The sequence below is a fragment of the Sitophilus oryzae genome, unplaced genomic scaffold (genome assembly GCF_002938485.1).
Source record: "Sitophilus oryzae breed Bouriz unplaced genomic scaffold, Soryzae_2.0 scaffold_682_pilon_pilon, whole genome shotgun sequence".
Lineage (NCBI taxonomy): Eukaryota > Metazoa > Arthropoda > Insecta > Coleoptera > Curculionidae > Sitophilus > Sitophilus oryzae.
In genome coordinates, this window is record NW_022147287.1 from 4,088,670 (window position 1) to 4,113,161 (window position 24,492).

The 24,492-nt window shown below is 30.6% G+C and overlaps 1 protein-coding gene across 2 annotated transcripts in view; it reads left to right on the forward strand.

Moving 5' to 3' along the window:
- Positions 1-24,492, forward strand: part of LOC115887926 (oxytocin receptor-like) — a 169,519-nt gene that overhangs the window by 80,728 nt on the left and 64,299 nt on the right. For both annotated transcript variants that reach the window (XM_030907460.1, XM_030907459.1), the window contains exon 2: positions 11,554-11,765. In XM_030907460.1, the coding sequence (XP_030763320.1) occupies positions 11,566-11,765 (200 nt within the window). In that variant the 5' untranslated portion in view covers positions 11,554-11,565. The remainder of the gene's footprint in view (positions 1-11,553; positions 11,766-24,492) is intronic.

Sequence of the window (24,492 nt, forward strand, 5' to 3'; positions counted from 1 at the left end):
GATATAGCAGATTTGTCGCAGTTGACCGATCGACCCAATCAATACCTCTGTCAGTACTTAAAGTTCTAGGGAAAGGTGTACGTCATGCGTTCAGCTTCACGATTTAATTACTCTCTCGTGATACTTAATTTGTTTATTTATTAACGAGTCGTTGTAATTTTCCCTATAGCTTGAATTTTTTTAGTGCAAGCTAGAAACACTTGTATTTTTGGTAAAAATAAGTGGAATTGAGTGGGTGTTTGATAGTGGTCGCGCTATTAGAACTCGATATCTCGAAATCTATTAGAAATAATAGATTGTAGTTTTTTCAAGAACTTTGTTAATATTTCTGCTGTATTTTCTTTGTAGACAGTATGTGAAAATCTTTATTAATAAAAAATTACACGATTGTTGAAAATTGTTATGCTCTAAAAGTAAATGGATGGATTGTTTACAATTTTTGAATGGAAAAAACAACCTTATCGAATTTTTCTTATGTAAACATATTGTAAAATATTCGATCTTGAAAATAAAAAAAGTTTCAATATCTAAAATGGTTCTTGAGTTATGGCCTGTTATGTGTTAAAATGTTGAGTTTTTAAATTATCGCGATTACTGACGTTTTCTCGTTATAAAAAAAATGACACCTTAACGATATCTTTATAATTCCATTTCAGATGCTCAGAAACATGTCTAATTATTTTATCTAGTTATCTCTTGAAAAAAAAGTCTCTTAAAAATAAGCGGTTTGTTACTTTACTTGATAGCGAAAGGCGTACCGGCAACGCCGCAACAGCACACCGTCGCATTTCTCTCACTCCGACTTAATAAGATCCCTATGCGATTTACTTCCACACATGTAAATGCCGACCCGAAAGTAACAGTTGCCAGCACGGTATGTGTTTAACATTTCGTTGTAACGTTTTTGCAACTAGAACGCAGTCATCAGCGTATTCAAAAGTTCTGTGATAAATTTTATACGTGATTTTGCCCTGAGAGTCTTTTTAAGTTGAACAGACCGCCATCGTGTCTGTATCTAATGTCCATTCCTCTTTCCTGCAGTTTGCAGTTAACTATAATAGAGAGCGCCGCCATGAATATGTTGAATAGAAGAGGCGCTAAGACACATCCCTGCCTAATTCCGGTATTTATTAGGAAAGGATCGGTTACTATGAGATAATTAAATACAAACAGAACTAAAAAATCAAAGGTACAAAATTACCGTATTTTGGAAATTAAAAAATGGGATCAAATTAGATTTTCCAGACAAATTAAGAATAACCTTTTCTATTTATAACCCAATCGTCTATATACAGATGTCAAAAAAATATCAAAGCGGTTTTTTTTTTAATACACAGAATCAAAATCAGCTCTCAAATTGAGAGAAAAATTTAGGAACTGTAAATTGGGAACAGGCGCGTGTAATATTATCCAACCCTTTAGCAACATTTTTTGTGAAATAATATAATTCATTATGTCAAAAAAATTAAGAGTTGTAGATAATTATATAATATAATAAACATTATATAATATTATATACTTTTCTATGTATTTTTGTGAAAATATGTCATTTATCTTCTTTTTGAGTAACTTCTAAATGCTTTTGGAGTCAATATAGATACTTATTTATTTAACTCACGTTGGTGAGTCAAAGCAAATTAATGTTAATCATTACAATATCTTTTATACATATTTACGTGTAAGACTATTACATTTTTTTGTAATTTTTACTTAAATAAAGATACAATCATCCTCCAATTTATCCGTAAGTCCTTCCTTATCCTACCAGGCGCCATCTTTGCTTATTCCTACAGAATAAACTGGATTTCTTCCGGGGCTTAACCAGGAATTCCTGAAATCTCCACGACGCAGAAACAGAATATAGGTTTCTAGGTAAAAGTTTTTTTGCAGTAATAGTAAAAGTATATTATAGTAAAAAATCTTAAAGTTTATAAAATATTACCTTTTTGCCCTGACATTGACTTTTAATTAAATTTACTGAAATCTTAATTAAATGATTTTTAATGATTTGGTAGTATTAAAATTAATAGTTCATTAATATTCCAGAGACTATTCTAATATTTTTTTTTAATACGCTGTATATTCTTTTAGTGTTATTAATATTTACTTATTACATTTTCGTAGGAACCATTGTGTGATATAAAAAACTTTAGGATATTTAGGTACGCACATTTTTTAATGAATAAAGAATGAAGAACACAATAACTGTATGTGAATGTCACCAAAGACTATATGTTCCCGAAGCATATAATTAACGATTATAGAAACCTACTGGTCTATAAGACAGAAAGACAATAATATCTTGCAAAAGCAAGCTTAAATAATGCATTCAACTAAAATACAATGAAATCTTAGGAAGTTTCTGCTAATGAAAATACCAGTCTTGTCTGGTGTTCTTTGATAAAAAATTAATATCATGAAATTAATTATGAATTAGGTACAATTGCCTAGTCTAAATATAACTGAACAGCAATTTTAAACTGTTTTACTTAAATCTATTCAATTATAAACAACTACATATTTAATAAAACTCAGTACGATACTTACCAAACCAAATTATTCTTTAATATACTTATATACAGGGTGGCGCACCTCATTCGCCTCATGCTACAATAGATAGATAGTACATAGCTACTGACCAGCCCTCTTGGTTGCCATTTTATTAAAAAATTGCTCTTTATTCAAAATCTGAGCTAAATAGATATAGAAAATCCTAATACAGTTTGAAAGAGCATTTTAATCTGCATCGATTTTGTTTAAAAAATACAGAGTGTTGTATTTGAAATAACGAAATTTTTATGTAAAATATATTTTTAAAATAGACCAGCAATTTTTGATACCCCTGTATACATTAAACGAAGCAATCAAATTTTTCAGTAAAGTTTATTTCTCGGGATTACAAGTCAGCACAAGAATTAACTCTGAAGGCAATGTACAGGGTGTTGACGATCTTTTTTAATATAGCATGCATATTTAAATATCTTTAAATACTTCAAAAACCAAACCTTGTAAACATATTTATGTAACCCTTATGATAAACGCCTTATTTTATGTCCAAGGATCCAAAAATGAAATAAAATACTGGTTGTTCCATAAGAAAAAGTTTTTAGTGTGGATTTTAATTCTGACATACCCAGTACATTTCAAAATAATTTTAAATTATGCACATTGCCTTCTCACCTATACCCACAAAATATTTTGTTTCTATATCTTTTCATTTTCGTATAATCAACCAAGGCGAATGAGGTGCGCTATCCTGTATTTTATAAATTTTAATATAAAACGTATATCATGACTGATAAGATTATGTAAAATTTAATATATATTTTCGAAAATTAAATCAAATGAAATATTATACAGCAAATTCTCTTATATATTGTCTTTTTGATGTCAGATTTCGTACCAGCGTCTCACCTAAGTCATCCTTTAATCCTACTAAGCCCTATTCTGTTGTTCTATTTTTCTATGTTGTATTTCCTTGCAGCTATTATTATTTTTAGAAGCTTGATTCGTTTGTTTACAAAGTATTCGGTTACGTTGTCTAATAAAGCTAGAAAGTTCTAAACGCTTGTTCATTTTATTTAAGCGTTTTGTTCATTGAGCAAAGCTACAAAATGGAGTTAATGAAACTCTGTCCAGTAAATTGTATTATTCAGATAAATCAAAGGAAGTAGCTATTTTATTTAATTAAAAATTTAGTTGAGATTTTAAAATTAACAAATATGTAGTCGTCAATAGTGTTGCCATTTTGCAGAAATTTTGTTGCAAAACAAGTGTTCTAAACGTGTTTATTTACGTCAGTAACTTAAGAAACTCTTAACTCACTCATTTTGAGTGAGTTAAAGCTTTTTAACTCATACATTTTCATTACCGCACTCCTTGTTTAGATGACTACCAAAGAGAAAGAAATATTTTGTAAAACATTTATTTTGCACTAAATTGGATAAAATATGTTATGATTACCTTTTCATTTCCATAGTTGTGTGCTTTTTTTCGGTGCACCATTTTTCATACTTAGAATATGTATATTCATACTTCTGTTTCGACCTTGCTGGAAGCAATCCAGAAATGGCTCTGAATGCCTCTCCTTCAATGTCAGAGGGAATACTTTCCGAATCGCTCGTTTTTTAAACTAGTGAGATTATTATTATTTACTGTCATATTGACATTGCCATGCATGGTGTTATTTGAACAAAGGTATTAAGGTAATTGATTTTTAGGATAGGTATACTAAGGGCTGGCAAAGGTTAGTCTTGGGTCGAGATTTCCGTATGTAAGAAGAGTACAATGCGTTTACAATGTACTGAACAAAGAGAGGACAGTAAACACGTTGCCAAACGTATGAAATAAACCGAGAAACTGTGCACATCGCTAAGAGACGTGGAAGGGGATATAGCAGATTTGTCGCAGTTGACCGGTCGACCCAATTAATACCTCTGTCAGTACTCAAAGTTCTAGGGAAAGGTGTACGTCATGCGTTCAGCTTCACAATTTAATTACGTCTCGTGATACTTGATTTGTTTATTTATTAACGAGTCGTTGTAATTTTCCCTATAGCTTGAATTTTTTTAAGTGCAAGCTAGAAACACTTGCATTTTTGGTAAAAATAAGTGGAATTGAGTGGGTGTTCGATAGTGGTCGCGCTATTAGAACTCTGAATTCAAAAATCGTATTAGAAATATGGGTGTAGTTTTCAAGAACTTTGTTAATATTTCTGCTGTATTTTCTTTGTGGATCTTTATCAATAAAAAAATTACACGATTGCTGAAAATTGCTATGCTCTAAAAGTAAATGGATGGATTGTTTACAATTTTTGAATGGAAAAAACAACCTTATCGAATTTTTCTTATGTAAACATATTGTAAAATATCCGATCTTGAAAATGAAAAAAAAGTTTCAATATCTAAAGTGGTTCTTGAGTTATGGCCTGTTATGTGTTAAAAAGTTGAGTTTTTAAATTGTCGCGATTACTGACGTTTTCTCGTTATAAAAAAAATGACACCTTAACGATATCCTTATAATTCCATTTCAGATGCTCAGAAACATGTCTAATGATTTTATCTAGTTATCTCTTGAAAAAAAAAGTCCTTACTTTACTTGATAGGGAAAGGCATATCGGCAACGCCGCAACAGCACACCATCGCGCGTCGCGTCGGTCGGTCGCATTTCTCTCACTCCGACTTAATAAGATCCCTATGCGATTTACTTCCACACATGTAAATGCCGACCCAAAAGTAACAGTTGCCAGCACGGTATAGTTAAGTACAATCATTTTTAAAATTCATTGTGTGATTTTATAGTTAGACGTAGATAAAATACTGTACAATACACGCGAGTTAACTCGATCAATAACTCATTAAGATACTTGTGTGGTTCTTTCACACGCGTATTATCACACGCGCTGTTAACTCACTTGTATCGTAAATATCTCTTAAAACAGCATTATTTTTAAGCTTGTTTCAGATATTTGTTTAAAACTGTTTAAAACATGTTTTAAAGTTCGTTTTAAAATTATTTGGTGTGTAGGTGTTTTATTTTTTTGACATTAATGAAACATTTCTCTACTCGGTATATACTATTTTTAATTTTTACATTTGCCTGGAACTTTTTGGCGAACGTTGTACATGAAATTATTAATTCAAAAAATAGAATATCCCCATTTTTTATATGCTGTGCTGATATCTCTCTATAAGCAAAGCAAATGTTGACATTTAATTGCTTTCAGATTAGTTTCAAAGGTAAACATTTGCCAGCTTCACTAGTAATTCAGCCAATACCATGCAGATTAGCACACACTGGGAATAACTAATTTTTAATCCAAAAGAAAATTCAATATTGTACTGTATTGTATTTAAACAATTGTATATTATATATCTATATATCTTTTATTTTTTTTAAGAAATAAAAGATAAAGTGAGTCAATATAAAATGTTTAATACATTAATATATCATAATACCGACACCTCTCTGTAATATTTCAAAGAAAACCTGTTTTAAAACGCTCCAAGATTAATGAATATTCATTTCGCTTCAGTAGAATCTTGTTTCCGTTTATTTTACCGAATTGATGTATGAATGACTGTAGCGGTTCCTTATAAAAGAACTTGGACACGAGAATCCCCAAATTTATGGCTTCTTCTTGACAAAAAACGAATAATTTAATAAGCTTGATAATGATTGAAAATTTTTTAGGAAACAAAAATAAATCAATTATAAATATACAGGGTAGCCCATCGAAAACGTTCCGCAAGGCATAACGGCCGGGGTATTTTTTTTTCAGAAAATCCAAAAATACGTCAATTTTGTTTGTGAGGGGGACAACTTTTGCCCCAAAAATGATTGCGAAATCTTCAACCTTCTAAGCGGGGGTGTCATTCCCCAACTTTTTTCAAATGGGAATGGGGGTCAAGTGGTACCGCAATGAAAAGGGCTTTCTATTATCTACACTTTCCGGCTTCGTTTTTGAAAATCGGTCGAGTCATTGAGAAAATATGAAGGATTGAAATTTGAAAAGTTTATTTAAACATTTATCAGACTAAATGATAAGGATAAATTCCTTCGACCAATTTGCTGTTTTTTCTTATTATTTCTAGATGTTTACGCATTTTTTCACTTACCACAAGGTTGAACGATCAGGTGCGGTAGTTGCTAGATAGCTGGTCTGTGACTTGTGCGTTGAAATTCTTCTCAATATCGTTAAACTTTTTAACAATTATGGTGTACTCGCTTGCAGAAAAAGTGGATATAATCGAACTTTATTTTTAAAATAATGAATGTGGCAATCGGTTTGCGCAGATATTCAATGAACGCCATCCTGACAAACACCTTTATGGCAAAATTGTTCGCGATTTAGTAGCAAAATTTCACGAAACTGGTTCAGTTATGAATAAAAAGAGGTAGAGGGAAAATCCTGTAGTAAATGAAGCTATGGAGGTATTCGTATTGGGCATGGGCGCCGGACAGGGGGGGCAAGAGGGGGCATTTGCCCCCCCCCCCCCCTGGATCACTGAAACAATAAAAATAAAAGCTATATCTTCTTACATCCATCTGTAAAAAAATAATCATTATTATGAAATTGTTAGGTGTTACCTGTAAAAAAATAAAAAATGTGGTAATTATTGGGAAAACTGGAAATCGTCCGATTTTCACCAAAATTGGTATACACACTATTTTGAGGTCGTAGATTACGAATCTACTTTTTTTTTGGCGGTCTCTTACCGTTTTTCAAAAAAACGGAAAATTATTTCAACATTGAATTTTTCTTTATTTCGGCCCTATAAAGTAATAATTTCACTATATTTTCATTATATTATAGTTTATCTAAAAGCTACACTTGATTGGGGATAGAAAAGTGTCCAACATTTTACTAAAAAACACTTTTCTTAACAAAATAGCAAAGAAAATTGAGACCAGATGGAAGTTTGACATTTGATATATCCTTCTTTCTCTCTCCTATGTAATAAGAGAGACAAATATATTCTAGACCCAATCTAGAAATTTGAAAATTTACAACGTTGCCATATCTTCTATTTTTTCGGGTGATTAGGGATTTTAAATAAATTACCTATTATGAGATCGACAATAATTAAATATACACCTATATCCACAAAATTACGCGGAAGAGTTTTGATTGCATTGGTTTTAACTTCTTTGCGGAGGGGGTTAATCTTTTTTTAGTTAATCTAATAATATAACAACAAAAGATTAACACCCTCTGCATGGAAGTTGTAACCAATGCAATCAAAACTCTTTCGTGCAACTTCGTGGGTATAAATAGTCAGATCTCGTTGGTAAAATAGCAGTTATGGGAAGGAGCCGTTCTTCTGGCGACCGCCTTTCGTAATTCCAGAATGAGCGAAAAAAACACGCTAAATTTAGGTTTAGCATTGGCAACGTTGCTTTAAATGCCAGAAACACATAAACTTACTTCGGGTTTCTCTTATTACCGATTCTGAACCGTCCTAGAACTGTGATGCGTATGCGCAGAAGGAAATATGAAGACATTATTTCATTTGCGCATGCGCTGCAGAGTTCTTGGACGGTTCAGAATCGGTAATAACAAGAACCCGAACAAAGCTATAACCTAACATTTTCAGATTGTTTACAAATTTATTTTAGCAAATTTTCCTCTATTTTGCATAGAATTGGATAAAAAAGTAACAGAAAATAGCAAAAACATTATTGATTATTGAATACCTAACAAAATATGTGCTAGAAAACCTTAAAAATATGAGAAATTAAGAAAAATTCGATATTGAAATTATTTTCCGTTTTTCTGAAAAACGGTAAGAGACCGCCAAGAAAAAAGTTCAGATTCGTAATCTACGACTTCAAAATAGGGTGTATACCAATTTTGGTGAAAATCGGACGATTTCCAGTTTTCCCAATAATTACCAAAAATGTCAATTTTTTATTCATTTTTACCTTGCCCCCCCCTCAATTTCATTCTTCCGGCGCCCATGGTATTGGGCCAAGTTGCCATGGATAGTACACTGAGTGGCCGTTATGTCTTGCGGAACGTTTTCGATGGGCCACCCTGTATGAAGATGTATAGTGATATATATTTCGCTTAGTTTTATATAAAGTGCACCTGTATGCATTTAAAATGATGCAAATTGAGAAAAGTACTCGGGAAATGGTAATGAAACACTTTGAAACGTAGAACGTAATTTAAAAAAATGCGGAGATTTAAATTTCGATTTCATCTTGCTATACGCTTCTTGAACTAAAATTGTCTTAATTTTAGAAATATAGAGGTAGCATATTCCAGCTTCGGTATAAAATGGAAAACCCATTATAACGTTATGAAATTTCCTCGATTTTATCAACATAATATCCACGACACGTGTACAGGCGACTCTCTGAGATCTAAAGTTATACAATTACTACATATTTTCTACAGTTTTAAACATAGAAATGGAAAAAGGTGCAAATAGTTAATTTTTATACAAGACGATAAAATGGTAGATATTTTACGATAATGCAATTTTATCGTAGTGTATAAAACAATTTTTTTTCCATAGCAAGTTACATTTTAAAAAATATTCAGAAATTATTATTTCAAGGAATTTATTACGAGTAGAAAAAATATTCTGCTGGGTTGGCTTTGGTTTCTATGTAATTTGACAAATAAATAAAGCTGTCTCTTTAGTTGTCAGTTTTGAGTTAATATTTTTTAAATCTCTTTTGTGTCGATTGCTGATTGAATTGGAGCCAGAAATGGCTCAAAACGAAATAAGTAAATTACCAACAGATATTCAGGCTGAGCCGACAAACGCCATATCCAAACTACTTCTTTTCCATGGATTTTTTATAGAGTAGGATTCGAGAAAAACTGAAAGTTTCTTACCACAAAATATATTTACGGTTTAAAAGAAACAAACTATTCTTTATTTGCTGCTTTAATTATGATTAATCGATGGCATGCTAAAAATTCTTTAAATCGATGCACTTTATTTTGTGCAACGCTATTCTAGTATTTCAACGAATCATTCGAGCCCCCTGTTGCATGTTCAAAGATAGTTTCGGATAGAATTTATGAGCGTAACTCAAACAAAACTCATCTGAACGAACCAGACCTACAAAAATTAGATTTAAATCAAATTAGGGCAGCTATAACTAACGGATATTCGAAGCAACGAAAACCATATTGATTTAAAAAATATACTATAGACATTACTACTCATGTTTAACAGCCGCTTTCTGGAAATATTTCGTGAAACATTTCGCAAAACATTTCTGGAAATAGTACGATAAATATAAGCCCGTGTTATAAAAATTATTTCCCACGTTTCCTGAAATTAATCGAGATCCACCGTGATTGGTTGTTTGTTTTTTATTGTTAAAAAAAAAATTGTTTTTATATTTTTGTGAAATACCACGAGGCAAGCCTCACTTGCCGATGTTGTTTCGGTTTGGTTTGGAGTCGTGAGAGTTTGTTTGGAGTTTTGTTTAGAGTCGTGAGAGTGCGCCTTAAAGGCAAGTATATTCCAATAACAAATGTTTGTCAAGTACACCAGTCGTAAGAATGCGCTTTTAAATTTCTATGTGCAACGTCACATAAGTTATGACCATATGATTTTAATAAAAAATGTGTCATTCAGACTCATAAATAGAAGTGATTTGGAAATTACTGCTTTCACGTAGTTATATCATTGATAATTAATACCAATTCTCCCATCCTCTTGTCGTAGTACATGGACGATGGCCTCAATTGGTAGAAAGGACCGTCCTAAACAAGTTTACACAAATTAGTCCTGTTTATGGGGACACGGGTCTCCAGGGACCATTAAAGGGCAAATAAGGGATTAACTCGTGTGTTTTAAAGGGTTGAATCCATTTAATTTCGAATGGGTAAATGGCCCCCTTTAGTATTTTTACGTAAAAAAATCAATAATGTTGATGTTTGATCTTGATTTTTTATTAGTATACAACGTTTTATTTGTTTAGTGTTATCTATTTAAATATTAAAAAATAACACAAATATAAAATTTATAAAATGAAATCAATAGTTATTTATGATACCAGTGTGTTATCTTACATATACAGAGAAGACCAGGCTACTAGTAACATAGCAAGTTGCCGGACGAATTTACGTTTACCCGTTTTGCGTTCGTACTCGAGAGTCACTGCCGGCTAGTCGGCTGGTCAGGAAGTACGCAGTTGCAGTTGTGCTTGGACGGGTCGGTCGTGACAGACTAGGAATATGACGCGAGGAATGCCGTGTATTTATTATTTTCATTTTAAGTGTTTACCTTCACTTAAGGTAACATTTAAAATAAAAATACTTAAATATTTATTATTTGAGTGTGTTTACAAGCCAAAACTAAAAATAAATAAATTCTCTAAACCCCAAAAAAAATGTAATATTATTGCTAGACAGAAGCCTATGCGGTGGTAAAGTCCCCGTCTGACATTGGCTAGCATATTAGGGCTAATAGTTTGGAAAGCCTCTCGTATTTTTACTTGAAGCTCATCCAGATTATTAGCCCTATTATGACCATACACTTTGGATTTTACATAACCCCACAAAAAGAAATCATTGGGAGAAAGATCTGGTGATCTAGCGGGCCACAAAATAGTTCCATGTCCTGTAGTTCAATGTTGAAATAGTAATTTATGAATAAAGGTTAATAATTTCTATAAACTGGTGTGACTTTGAAGTTATAACACACTAGTGTGTTATAACTTCAAAAACTTACGCGTGTATTATTATTTATTTTATATGCATGGTATACATGCGAGTAATGTCTGTATAAGTAGTAGCTGTTGGATAAATTATTATTGTAAGCAGTATTTTTCGATGACCATGGAACAGAATATCTTTTGGAGAAGAACTATACGTTTATATGTACTTCAATGGTATTGTTACGATTATCGATTAATACGATTATCGTTTTAATAATATTTATCTTATAATTATGTTGTTATTTAAATATAATATAATTATTATTGTCAATATAAACAAACAAAAATACAAAAAAAATATAATTATTATTGTCTCAATTCTATTGTATTCAAAAACTCTTTTTCTAAATATGTTTTTCTTTTCAGTGTTTCGTCCATATGTTAAGAGGATCAGAAAACCCAGTCATGAATTCAACTGAAAGCGATACAACGAAAGAACTTATTCCAGGACTAGAGGAATCCAGCCTGGATAGAGACGAAAATTTGGCAAGGATAGAGATAGCCACCCTGGCACTAATTTTCCTAACCACAGTTTTAGGAAATGCCACAGTTTTACTAGCGTTGTGGACCAGAAAAAGGTAAAGACGGATATTTTATTATTTTATGACGTTCTCTATACAGTGGGTGAGTCTTAAATAAGTGCAAATATCTTTAGGGGTAGTATATTTCGAACACAAAAACACGTATATAAGAAAAAATTAGTTAAAAAACATATCTTCATAATATGACAACATAGGTAGTATATAAAATTAACAAAAAAGAAAACCAAGAAAAAATAATCCAGTAGTTTCTCAAAATTTAAGCGAAAAATCATTTTTTTAAACTTTCAGAAGTAAAATGTCTCGGTTACTTTGAACTTATTAGAAAAACGGTAAAGATAAAATATGTTTTTTTTTATCAAAATCTACCAACCCTGAAAATATTTGCACTTATCTAAGACTCACCCTGTACTATATCTATTTACTCAAAATTTAATTTGATTTATAGAATAAGAAATTTGCTTAATGCAGTGCTATTAATAATATTCCAAAATCTATTATACTTAAATACCTATTGAACTTTATGGATAAAAAATATGTTTAAAATATTATTTGTAATTCAAAAAGCAGGGCTATTATTTTTCATACATTTTATTTAAAAACAAGTGTTTTGAACTTCAAAACATCATTACTCGTTTTAAACATTTGTTTAATTGTTTTATTTTTTTACATGCCTTATTTAAAAATTGAAAAATAGTTATTTTTTATACAAGACGATAAAATGGTATTTTATCGTCGTTTATAAAAAAATATTTTTTTTCGTAACGAGTTACGTTTTAAAAAATATTCATAAATTATTATTTCAAGGAATTTATTACGAGTAGAAAAAATATTCTGCTGGGTTGGGAATGGTTTCTATGTAATTTGGCAAATAAATAAAGCTGTCTCATTAGTTGTTAGTTTTGTGAAATATTTTTTAATTCTCTTTCGTGTCGATTGCTGATTGATTTGCAGCCAGAAATGGCTCAAAACGAAATAAGTAAATTACCAACAGATATTCAGGCTGACGCGACAAACGCCATATCCAAACTACTTCCATTTAAATCCCGAATAACTTATGAAAAGGAATACAAAAATTTTCGAAAATGGAAGCAATTAAAAAACGTGCGAGAAGAAATAAAGTTTTTAACCTATCCTCGCTGTTAAAGTATCATTTAATCTACCCTTGCGGTTAAAGTACTATTTTTGATAGATATAATGCAATTCTAACAGTTGCTATTGAAAAAAGAAAAATGTTTCCAACCTTCCAAAAAGTACAAAATATATAGATAATCTATTCAAAATAAGTGAAAATATTTAAAAAATACTTCATATTAAAATATAAATATCATTAATCGAAAATATTGAAATTTGTTTCTAAATTAGATCCAAGAATTCTGTATATTATTAAAAATAACGGGAATACAACAAATTTTATTTTGATTAATGAATTCGATATTATGCTTTATTCTGTCACAATACATAAGCAGGTGCCCTTTAGCTGTCTACCAATTAATTTAACAAGTTCATTAGTAATAATTTAGGAGCAATTTTGAGCTAAAATGCAAGCATTAATTCTATCGTTACACATAGAGCTAGTATTAGATCAATAAAAGCTTGGCTTTTCAATAATAATTGATGTTATCTTAGAAACAATGTAATAACGAGAAATAATTGTAATATTTTTTACTCTAAAAGACGTTGTTTAAGGAGTAAAGAAATACTGTATTTGTATTTTACTTTAAATGTTGTTTGTTATAGTTTTATTTTAGTTTGTATTATACTGAACTATTTCTTTATGACAGGATACAATAATTGTATTTTTGAAGAAACTTCTTTACGCGGCGATAGGAGTAAAAATTCAAGGCAGTGAAAAAAAAGTTGGTTAGGTTAGGTTATGTTAGGTCGCTTACCGCATATAGGGCTTTCTCCAGTAAGTATGATTTCACAGCTTTGCGAAATGCGGGAAAGAATGAAAGCGACTTGATATCCACAGGCAGATGATTGTACATTTTTTTGGCATTGTACAGTATTGAGCCTTTAACTAGTTCTGAGCTTGAGGTTGGCAGATAAAGGTCGTGCCCGCATTCCTAAGTGGATAGTTGTGAGGTGGCCTTTCGGGAATACCAGATATGTGCTTGCGGATTAAGCAAACGGATTCAAAAATGAACAAGGAAGGAAGTCAGTATTTTGAAATTTTTAAAGAAATTCCTGGCAGTGAGTTCTACTGTTCAGTCCCAATAAATATCGAACTGCTCTTTTGAAGTTTGAAAATACGATCAAATTTTGTTGCGCAGCAAGTACCCCAGAATGGAAGGGCATAAAGAAGATGCGACTCAAAAAGAGCATAATAGCGTATTCTAGAGGTTGATAAGTTCCTTAGAAACTGATCTTAGCGCAAAACAGGCAGCGCTTAGTTCCTTTGATAAAGCTTCGATGTGCAAGTTCCATTTTAACGAGTTTTCTACAACAAGTCCTAAGAGTCCACGACGTCAATAGTGGTGTTATTAAGTACAAAAGGTTGTATAGAACTTTTATATGACAAAACTTTAGTTTTTGATAGGTTGAGGCATACGAGATTAGAATCGCACCAAGATTTAACGGTGATATAGTATTATACAGTGCCGTAACATCTGGGCCGCTCCAAGTGAAACTAGTATCGTCCGCAAAGAGACAGATTTTACCGCTAATGTCTAGATTTGCAATGTCGTTGATAACGTTACGATAAACCCCTCTATAAAGTTTCACGTAATTTTAAAAGAAGACGCTATCCGTGAATTTTTTTAAGGTGAGATAATGAGCGCATGTTCTTTGCAGAAATAATACCTTTAATTTAAAAATGTTACAATATCCAAATAAAACTTCCTATCTTTTAATCAAATCTGTCCTTGTTTTAAAATTAGAACAGAGAGAAAAATAAAATCAGAGATGATCCCCAAATTAAGAAGTTCTGGACATACAAATATATCCCGAGTCCCCCGTAAACCTTAGTCAGGAACGTGCAAAAAATTTAATAAAACCCGGATTAAAAAAGGCGCACGTCGCGTCGTTTCAAAGGAAAGTTTGTTGCAGACACTCAACCTTTTTTCTTTATTAACTACTTTTTCTGGCCAATCACATCGCACAGACTAAAAGGGTGTAAGTGCTTTTTTTCTATCTTCTGGTTTTATTTTAGATATCTTAGTTTTGGGTTAATCTGAACGAATATAAGTGGCCATTTTTATGAATAATGTTTTTTTAGTAGTTTTTTATTGCTTTATTGATACACTAGCGTGTACCAGCGACTTCGTTCGCGTCGAATTAATCATTTGTAATGGTGATGATAAAACAAAGCAAGAATTTCCGTTAACATACAAACTGGATAAAATTTTCTCACATTTATGTCAGCATGAGAAAAAACAATATGGCGATATTATTATATAACTTGGTAATATTTGAGGGGTAGTTTCATCTCGAATTTGATTTTCGAAAAATCCGTTTGCCAAAAATAAGCTTTTTACGTCAAGCATTTTAAGCAGAATCGTGGTTAATCAATTTCCCAACTTTTTGGAACACCCTGTATGATTTTTTAAAAATCTTCAAAATATGTAAAATTATGCATGTCCAAGCGTTTTCCCGAAAGACTAACCGTTTTTTAAATAGCAAATATTGTAATATTTGAGGGGCGTTTTCACCCTCTTGGAATTTGAGATTCGAGAAACCCCGCCTTATCGAACCTCTACACCCCACAGTTAATCGGTTTGCCAAAAATCAGCTTTAAACGTCAAGCAGTTTAAGCAGAATCGTGATTACTTAATGCTCATATTTTATGAAACACCCTGTATAAATTTTTAATTTTTTTAAATATGTAAAACAACAAAAGACGATAAAATACCATTTTATCGTCTTGTGTATAAAAAATAACTATAGATTAAAAAAGCAATCATCTGGTTAATCTAGTGATTTTGTTTCAAAATGCAAAAAATGGGATAATTTTTGTAAAAGCTATAACCATTAGGCCCTATAACCCTTTAACGCGCTGCGGTATGTGTGAAGGTCAAAAGAGAAGAGTCAGAAAAGGCTACAAAGAGCACAGCTATTCCCCGAAATTAAACTGATACAAATTAGATCCAATTAATGCCTTTGTTTTAATTTATGTCTGATATTCCGCTTTATATCGCCCAAAACGCCGCCTTTTAGTATCTGAAATTATATGCAAAGGAAGATAAAACTGTGATATAGCTAATAGCAGGGAAAGGGTTTTAAATTAAATTAATAAATATTGAATGAACAGATTAGACAGCTTGCATTTATTAAAATTTTCTTTAGATATTACAGTTAATTGGCTGGCGTTTTCTAATTAATTAGCTACAGAGAAAGCTACAATTAAAATACCAACTGAAATGTGATTGTGTCATTGTCAAATTCGATGTCAGATTGTGTTTACAAAAATTTGAAGGTACCAAACAGAGTAATTTTGTATAAATTATTATATTTCAGAAATCTGCCGAAGACAAACACACGTGCTTTGATGAAGGCTTGATTAAGGTTTGCAGAGCCTCAACATTTGCCATAAAATAGCGAGCCATTTGTTACAAAACCATATAAATTCTATATCACTGTAATCACAAAACTTCAATCTATTTCCGTATTGTAACGGAATTTTAAATTATGTCTTTATTTTCGAGAAAATTTAGTCCAAACATAAGGAATACTTTGTTCATGTTTCACCATCAAAATCTTAAAAATAAACAAGTTGTCTAAAAATGTGCTACAATGCGGATATAGTATAATCCTTTATCTTTAATTTCCTTTTTGATTTGTGTAAAAATACCTAGCTAGTTTTACATAAAACGTTAAATGCCGAACGATTAATTTGCTACTTTTTCGGCTAGTGAAATGAACTTTTAAGAATCTAGTCCTAGCAACATATTTTCATTTAATCTGAAAATCATAGAAAATAAAATAATCTTAGAAGAAACTTTAAGGTGTTCCATTCACATCGATGAAGTATAACAGAGAATGGCTGTCAAACACATCCAAACTTTTATTCATTTTCTTTTATACCGACCCGAAAACTTTCCAAAATCTTTTCCGGTCCGCCCGAAATGGAGCTTAATGGCGTGTTTTCCATATTTATTTTAAGTTTGGGGACGATTTAGATCCTTCGCAGAAGATTAAATCCCAAAAAGTTTATTTCAACTCTTTATGGTAGGTATATACATATTTTTTCAGTTAATTTGCAAAAAAGTCATTTTCTTAAAAGACTTTTTTATACTATTTTTTTATTTATTACTACGATTTGACTAATTTATTTTAATAAAATATATGCTTTGTCTGAAATATTTTCTATTGTATACTAAAGGCTGGCAAAGGTTAGTCTTGGGTCGAGATTTCCATATGTAAGAAGAGTACAGGGTGGGTCAAATTCGACGCTTTTAAATGGAAACACCCTTTTTTATAGGAGATACACAAAAACAAATATCGGTGTCTGGAGTTCAATTTTTGTCAAAAACATGATGGTGAAAACCGCATATCGATATCTGTTACAGTTTTGGAGTTACGGGGTGTTTTTCAAAAATATGCATTTTTAACAAATCGCTGTAACTTTTTTGCTATGGAAAACTTGGTATTTTTATGAAAACATTTCCAAAGCACCTTTTTACGTAGAATTTAATGGTTTAAGTATATTTTTTTTTAAATTAATAATTTAAGAATTATCAACAGAAAATTTGATTCTTTATAAGGGACACCCTGTATATTTTTACTTTGTTGAAAATAATTTAAAATTACCTTTTCAAAAATATAACACATTTGATATTTTGTTCGATTCCTCTTCGAGATATAGAGTATATAAAAATCCGCCCGCTTTAAATAAGTAGGCTTTGAACGGCACCGGCTGTAATGTAAAAAAATTCCAGCTGTGAGCATCAATTAAAACGAAAATAATTTTTGCTATGAGAGATGCAGAATTTTAGAACAATTTAAAATATATTTGACCAACATCGATACATTTAAACTATATCTAATAACAATAAAAATAAATAGCAAACCAAGACATGAGATTTTGCTACAGGTGTTCGATTCGACATATCTACCGTCTTCTGTTATGGACAGACAGGTTTTGGAAGATAGGTTTTGGAACATTCGCGGAATTCATTAACTCAGTGGGGGTGAAAGATACCCTCTCATAACTGCTAAGTATTTCTAATCCTTGTCTAGATTATACGGAAGAATAAGGAACCTTTATTCTTCCGCAAATATATCCATAGGATTAGATCCATGGGCACGAAGTCAGGCGGCCTCGACGGCCAAAGGGCTGGGATTTTGATTAGCTATTCAATTATTCTTAAAATTGGCTGCAAAAATTTGCTGAAAACTTCAGCGTTCAGAGGCGGTGCATCGTCTTACTGGAAAAATATGTTTTCGAGTTCCATTAAGCGCATATCATCAATAAGGGGTCCAAAGCCTACTAGTTAAAAGTAGCGAACTTTTAAAAATTCTATATTTCCAAGGGGATTATAACAAAATATCAAGTGTGCTATATTTTTGGAATGGTAATTTTAAATTCTTTTCAGTTAATTAAAAATATAGAGGGTATCCCAATAAAAAATCAATTTTTCTGTTGATAACTCTTAAATTATTAATTTTAAAAAAATTATACTTAAACCATTAAATTCTACGTAAAAAGGTGCTTTGAAAATGTTTTCATAGAAATACAAAATTTTCCATAGCAAAAAAGTTACAGCGATTTGTTAAAAATGCATATTTTTGAAAAACACCCCGTAACTCCGAAACGGTAACAGATATTGATGAGCGGTTTTCACCATCATGTTTTTGATGAAAATTGAGCTCCAGACACCGATATTAGTTTTCGTCTATCTCCAATAGAGAAGGGTGTTTCCATTTAAAAGGGCCGAATTTGACCCACCCTGTACAATGCGTTTATAATGTACTGAACAAAGACAGAACAGTAAAAACGTTGCTAAACGTATAAAATAAACCGAGTAACGAATAACTGCGCACAAGAGACGTGGAAGGGGATATAGCAGATCAGTACCATATCAGTTAAGTACTTAAAGTTCTGGGAAAGACTGTAAATCATGTGTTCAGGGCTTCACGATTTAATTACATCTCGTGATACTTTATTTGTTTATTTATTAACAAGTCGTTGTACTTTTTCCTATAGCTTGTACATTTTTAATTGCACGTTTTGGTAAAAATAAGTGGAATTGAGTTGGTGTTCGACAGTGGTTGCGCTATTAGAACTCTTAATTCAAAAATAGATATATCTCGAAATCAGTTTTTTCAAATCTTTCTTAATATTTCTGCTATATTTTCTTCGCAGACAGTACGTGAAAATCTTTATAAATAAAAAAGTTACACGATTGCTGAAAATTGCAATGCACTAAAAGTAAATGGATGGGTTGTAGGAATGGGTATTAATTTTGAATGAAAAAAATCAAGCAATTTTTCTTTACACACATCTTATAATTTTTAAATGGTACCCTCTGTATTTTAAACTATATTTGATTGAAAATTACATTCTGAATAGAATGAAAAACAAATATGTCAACTTATTACATTTTCTATTAAAAAAATAGTATTTTAACTCTCAATCTACAGTTTGTCCCCGGATTTTCTTTACAAGAGGAAAAAGTTTATTATTGACATTTTGAGAAAAATGCATTCTTCATAAAAAATTTTGCTTCTTCTAAATTGGTTAATCGCAGTTATACTTTTCCAAATTTCCATTCCGTTTTAGAGAAAATTAAAAAATACGTGAAAATATGGTTGAAAGTCCTAAAATTGAAAAGGCGTTTCTATGATAATATCATTTAGATTTCATTCTTTAATAGATGCTTATTATTAATTTTGATTAATGTCATATTTTTTGCTGTTGTTAAGTATCACATTTTCCGATAACTATTATCACCCTTTTCGTAGCATCGAACTAAATAAATTTTGGGCTTTTATAAAATTTAAAAAAATCAAAAAGTATGAGGTTAATTAAAATTCCATCATTTTTTGACAATGCTACATTCCTCTTACTCTATACACACGTTCGCAAAAAAATTGGATTTTACAAGAGAGTACGTTACCAAACCTGCAGAATTTTGGGACACTGTTATATTTATCAACGAAAAACCATGTTTTCAAATGGTAGAAAAAAATATGAATGAAATAAACCATTTTGAAACAAGCAAAAACTTTTATAAATAATGCATCTTTCTCGAAGTTAATAATAAAAAAATATACATTCTCTTGTAAAAACGATTATGGGACATACTGTATAGTAATCTAGAAAGAAAGAACAGCTGGAATTTAGTCGAGGACTAATAAAAATTATAACTTTGTTCCCATTTTCCAATGAACTGGTTTCAAATTGTTTTAAAATTTTTAAAACTACAAAATGTCTCCGTATTTCATAAAATTGCACTACTTTTACGGAAATTTCAAATTATTTTAAAACTATTTCAACGATGAACTAGAATAAAACCATCGAAATAATCAGCTATGAACTGCTTTTTAACAAAATGAGTTTATGTGAGGCAGCTCTATTTTCCAGATAGCTGGAAAAGTTTAAAAATTTTCTAGGGAAACTGGAACAATCTTCAAGATATGGGAAATATAATAAATGAGTTTTTAACAATTTTAATCAAATTATGGTGTATGATGATTATAAACTTATTATATTGTTATGAGGTTTAATTTATTTATTTATTTTCAAAAAAAAAGTCAAATTATATTTTATTAGAAAATATAATTAAAAAACAGTAAATAAAAGGTACTTTAACAATTAATTTAAACTTATAAAGAAAATACTTTTTTTGACATAAAACTTTGAAATAACAATTATAAAATATTTAAAAAAAATTGGCGCCGGGAGGCACGTATAGCAGCCCATACAATAATATGTTAATAATCAATTATCTCAAAAACTGCGACTTTGATTTTGATGTTATTACAAATTTTGTTGCAAATATTATTCCTAATTTTAAATTGAAAACCGCGTTTCGCTAGCTACTGTAATTTTGGAGTTACGATATTTTTAAATTTTTAACCCCCTCCCATACCCCCTTACCAACCCCTCACCAACACCAAAAACTAATGGCCAGATTCTCGGGTGCCACAGTATTTTTGTGCCAAATTTGGTTAAAATCGGTTGAGCGGTTTTTGAGTTATCGCGTTACGGACGGCAGACGGACAGACGGACAGACAGACAGACAGACAGACAGACAGACACCATGAAAATATTTTGTATTTAGGTCATTTATGACCCAAATAACTAATTTTGAGTGAAATTAAAAAAACTTTTTTTTTGCCGATCTTAATAGCTATTATCTTAATAGCTATACATATTGGTATGGTCGGCAAAAAAAGATATATAACGTTTCCAGATACAGAGTCCTAAAATTATTTTTTCTCGAATTGTAAACTACACCAATTAAAAATTATTTTTACTCAATATAAAGATAAATTAAAACCTTTATAAGGCCAACCGGCAGTAATTAGGGCTTCACCTCGACAAAATTATCATCGATTGTCATTCCCCAGCTATCTCTGACGTCGTTTTTTTTCGATCTTATGGTACTTAAACTGTATAACGCAATTAAATATGTAATACCATAAATGTAATACAGTTAACAACAAAATTCGTATAAAGATAGATGGTTAATAACTGAAATAAAATTATGGAAGTTAAATAATTATAAATTATACTGGGTGAGCCTTAAATAGGTGCAAATATTTTTAGGAGTAACATATTTCGACCACAGAAACACGATTATGAAGTTTTTTCGCGAAAAAAAAATTGAAAATTTGGAATTTTTTGAAAAAACTTTTCGAATTTTTTTACTTTTAGTTAAAAAATATAATTTATTGATAATATAACAACATAGGTAGTAGATTAAATTTACCAGAAAGAGAATCCAGAAATGATCCAGTGCTTTTCAAAATTTAGGCAAAAAACTTTTTTTTTAATTTTCAGTAAAATAACTCGGTTTATTTTGGGGTTATTTGAAAAAACGATAAAGAGAAAACAAGTGTTTCTTTTATCGAGATCTACCAACCCTAAAAATATTTGCACTTATTTAAGACCCTGTATAATGAAAGAAACAAACGAAGTACACTGTGCCACAGTAAATCACTCTTTTTTTTTCATGAAAACAAAAAAAAACACAAGTAAAAATACAAAAAGTTTCAGTTTTTTTCATCTATGTCGATAAAAACAAAGAACAGGTGTCAGAGAAATTTTATTCCTTTTTTCTTTTATATCAACCCAAAAACTTTTCTCGACATCTACTAATACCTTGTCTTCCATATTTATTTCGAGTTTGGAAAGCACTTGGGCTTTAACACGAGGTTATAGTCTGTTAGACTGAAAAACTTTTTCAACTTTCTACATTTATATATATTTTTTTATCAAAGAATAAAACCCAAAGAAAGAAACTGAACACACCTAATAGATGTTCATTATTTATATCTACTCAAGTGTTTAAGATTGCTATAATATGTGATGGAGTGAGAGAAGATATTAATTGACATATCTCAAAACTGTCTCATTAAAACAAAACAAAGCTGTCTTTACCTCCAAGAGAAAAGCATAAATGTATCTATTACTATGCCTGTACAATTTGATTTAACAGCTTTCAGTTGTAGAATGTCTTCAGGATGAACCTGTTCTGAGTGCATCCAATCATGAACAGATTCCTGGGGACGAAGAGCCTTGCTTGTAAACTTCAGTATCCACTCATCAATGCCATATCATCATTAAAAAAATAACATATTGACTAGATAGTTAGTAGAGTGAAATCATAAATTTGAAATGTTTTATGACAAAGATTCGAAAAATCTGTTTCATCAGAACTTTTTCTAGAAAAAAATACGAGTAATTTAAAAGAATAAAAAGTTTCCAGATTTATCATTTCAGTCAAATACTTATTCATTCAACATGTTTTTTTGTTAATATTGACATGTACTGATAATTTACATTCCAAATATCTTGAGAGAGGCCTATTTTACGTAAAAAACGTCTTAAATGTATTTTTCACCCAGTAGTTTTATACGGGTACAGATGAAAAGATTATTATTCTTCTAACCAGTTAAAAATAGTGTAGGTGGCGCCCAGTGATGCAGAAGTTCCCAATAGCGACAAAAAATTAAAACATCATAAGTATTTTTTTTAATTATAATTTCACTCGTATACTTTCTAAAAGTCCATATTTTCAGAATCGTGAAGATTTTTGAATTAAAACGGGCCCATTATTAATCCCTGAAAAGAAATGTTCGACCTTATAAGATTATTAGCTGCAGCTGAAGTATTTTTATTAAATTTTGATTAATAAAATTAGTGCGTTTAAAGTTGGTGATAAATTAGCTAAAAACTGATGGTACTCTGAGTAAATACAATGTTTTCAACTATTTTCCCTCATGGTAATTCTAGTTTTGACTTCCCTGGTACCATAAAAAAATCAGTAAAGACCATGGTGTAATAATTAAGAACTGCTTAATCTAAAATCATATTTTAGGTAAGCTAATACAAAATGCTCCAAATTGCTCCGAAAAAATATGATGTAGGTTAAATATGATGTAGGTCAATTATTAGCATTTTTTCTTCATAACTACGAAGTTTCATGACCAACAGTAACCCACAAATACCTTTTAGGTTGCTTAACTCTCCCGAAAACCATGATTTAGTTTCCCAAAATAAATTACGTATGACAGTATATTGGTGTTTCTTAGGTGCTGTAAAATATTGTTGTGGGTTATTTTTAATTAGTTTTAGAAAGGAAATTGGTAATATATTTTCTCTTATTTAATTTAATTTTCAATATACAAGGTATTCAAATTTAAAAATAATTTTTTAATGTGCAATTTTAACTAGCTTTTCCCAGTTGACCCTAAGTTTTTATTCGTTTTGTGCTTATATGACATTAAATTTAATATTATTAGAAATCTCATTAATTTTGAATAATTATTGTTAATATAAACTACAAAGATGTGTCAATGTGTCTATGATGCATGAACACCTTTTATCAAGAATATCATGCAACTTCTGCTAATTTTCTCGGATATAGTAAGACTTCTTCTGTCAAGTAAAATAGAACAGCATCCTGAGGCTCTAGAACTAAAAGGTAGATTAGATTAAATTATTCTATTTTTTGTCCATTTGCTAAATCCATCTTAAATATATTATCCCTCTTATCTAGACGCTTTAGGATAACTTTTGGTTTCTTTTTCTTGCGTATTAAGTTCTTGTAACTAAGTTCTAATTATAATCTATGTATAATATTTTTACCACAGGTAATTACAAATATTTCTAAATTATAGAACATTTAAAAATATAACTAAAATCAAATGGTTGTAAGTAAACAACTGTATAGATCTAATGCGAAAAGAGCGCTCAGTCTTTTAGATGTCGTGATGTTACTTTCATTAATAGGTAACTGCATAAAATATACAGATGTATTTAATTTCTTTTTTTATCTTTTTTTTTTCTCATGGATAATTTCTCATGTTAAAAAACACCGACATCTATTTTTTCCCAAGATTATCATTACTTCTGAAATTAGTTGGAAAATGTATTCATTACAATCAATTTATATCATAATATGCTTGACTCTGATTCCCACATCTTATTTGACTGCTATTCATCTATAAAAATATATTCTAATAAATCTTCCTGACATTGGATATATTTTGAAATGTAATAATTCATTTTATCCCTAAATGAAACGTCTTATCTCACCCATATAGAGACAGTGCCTTTAATTAGAAGTACTAAATCTTACGATAACACAATCTG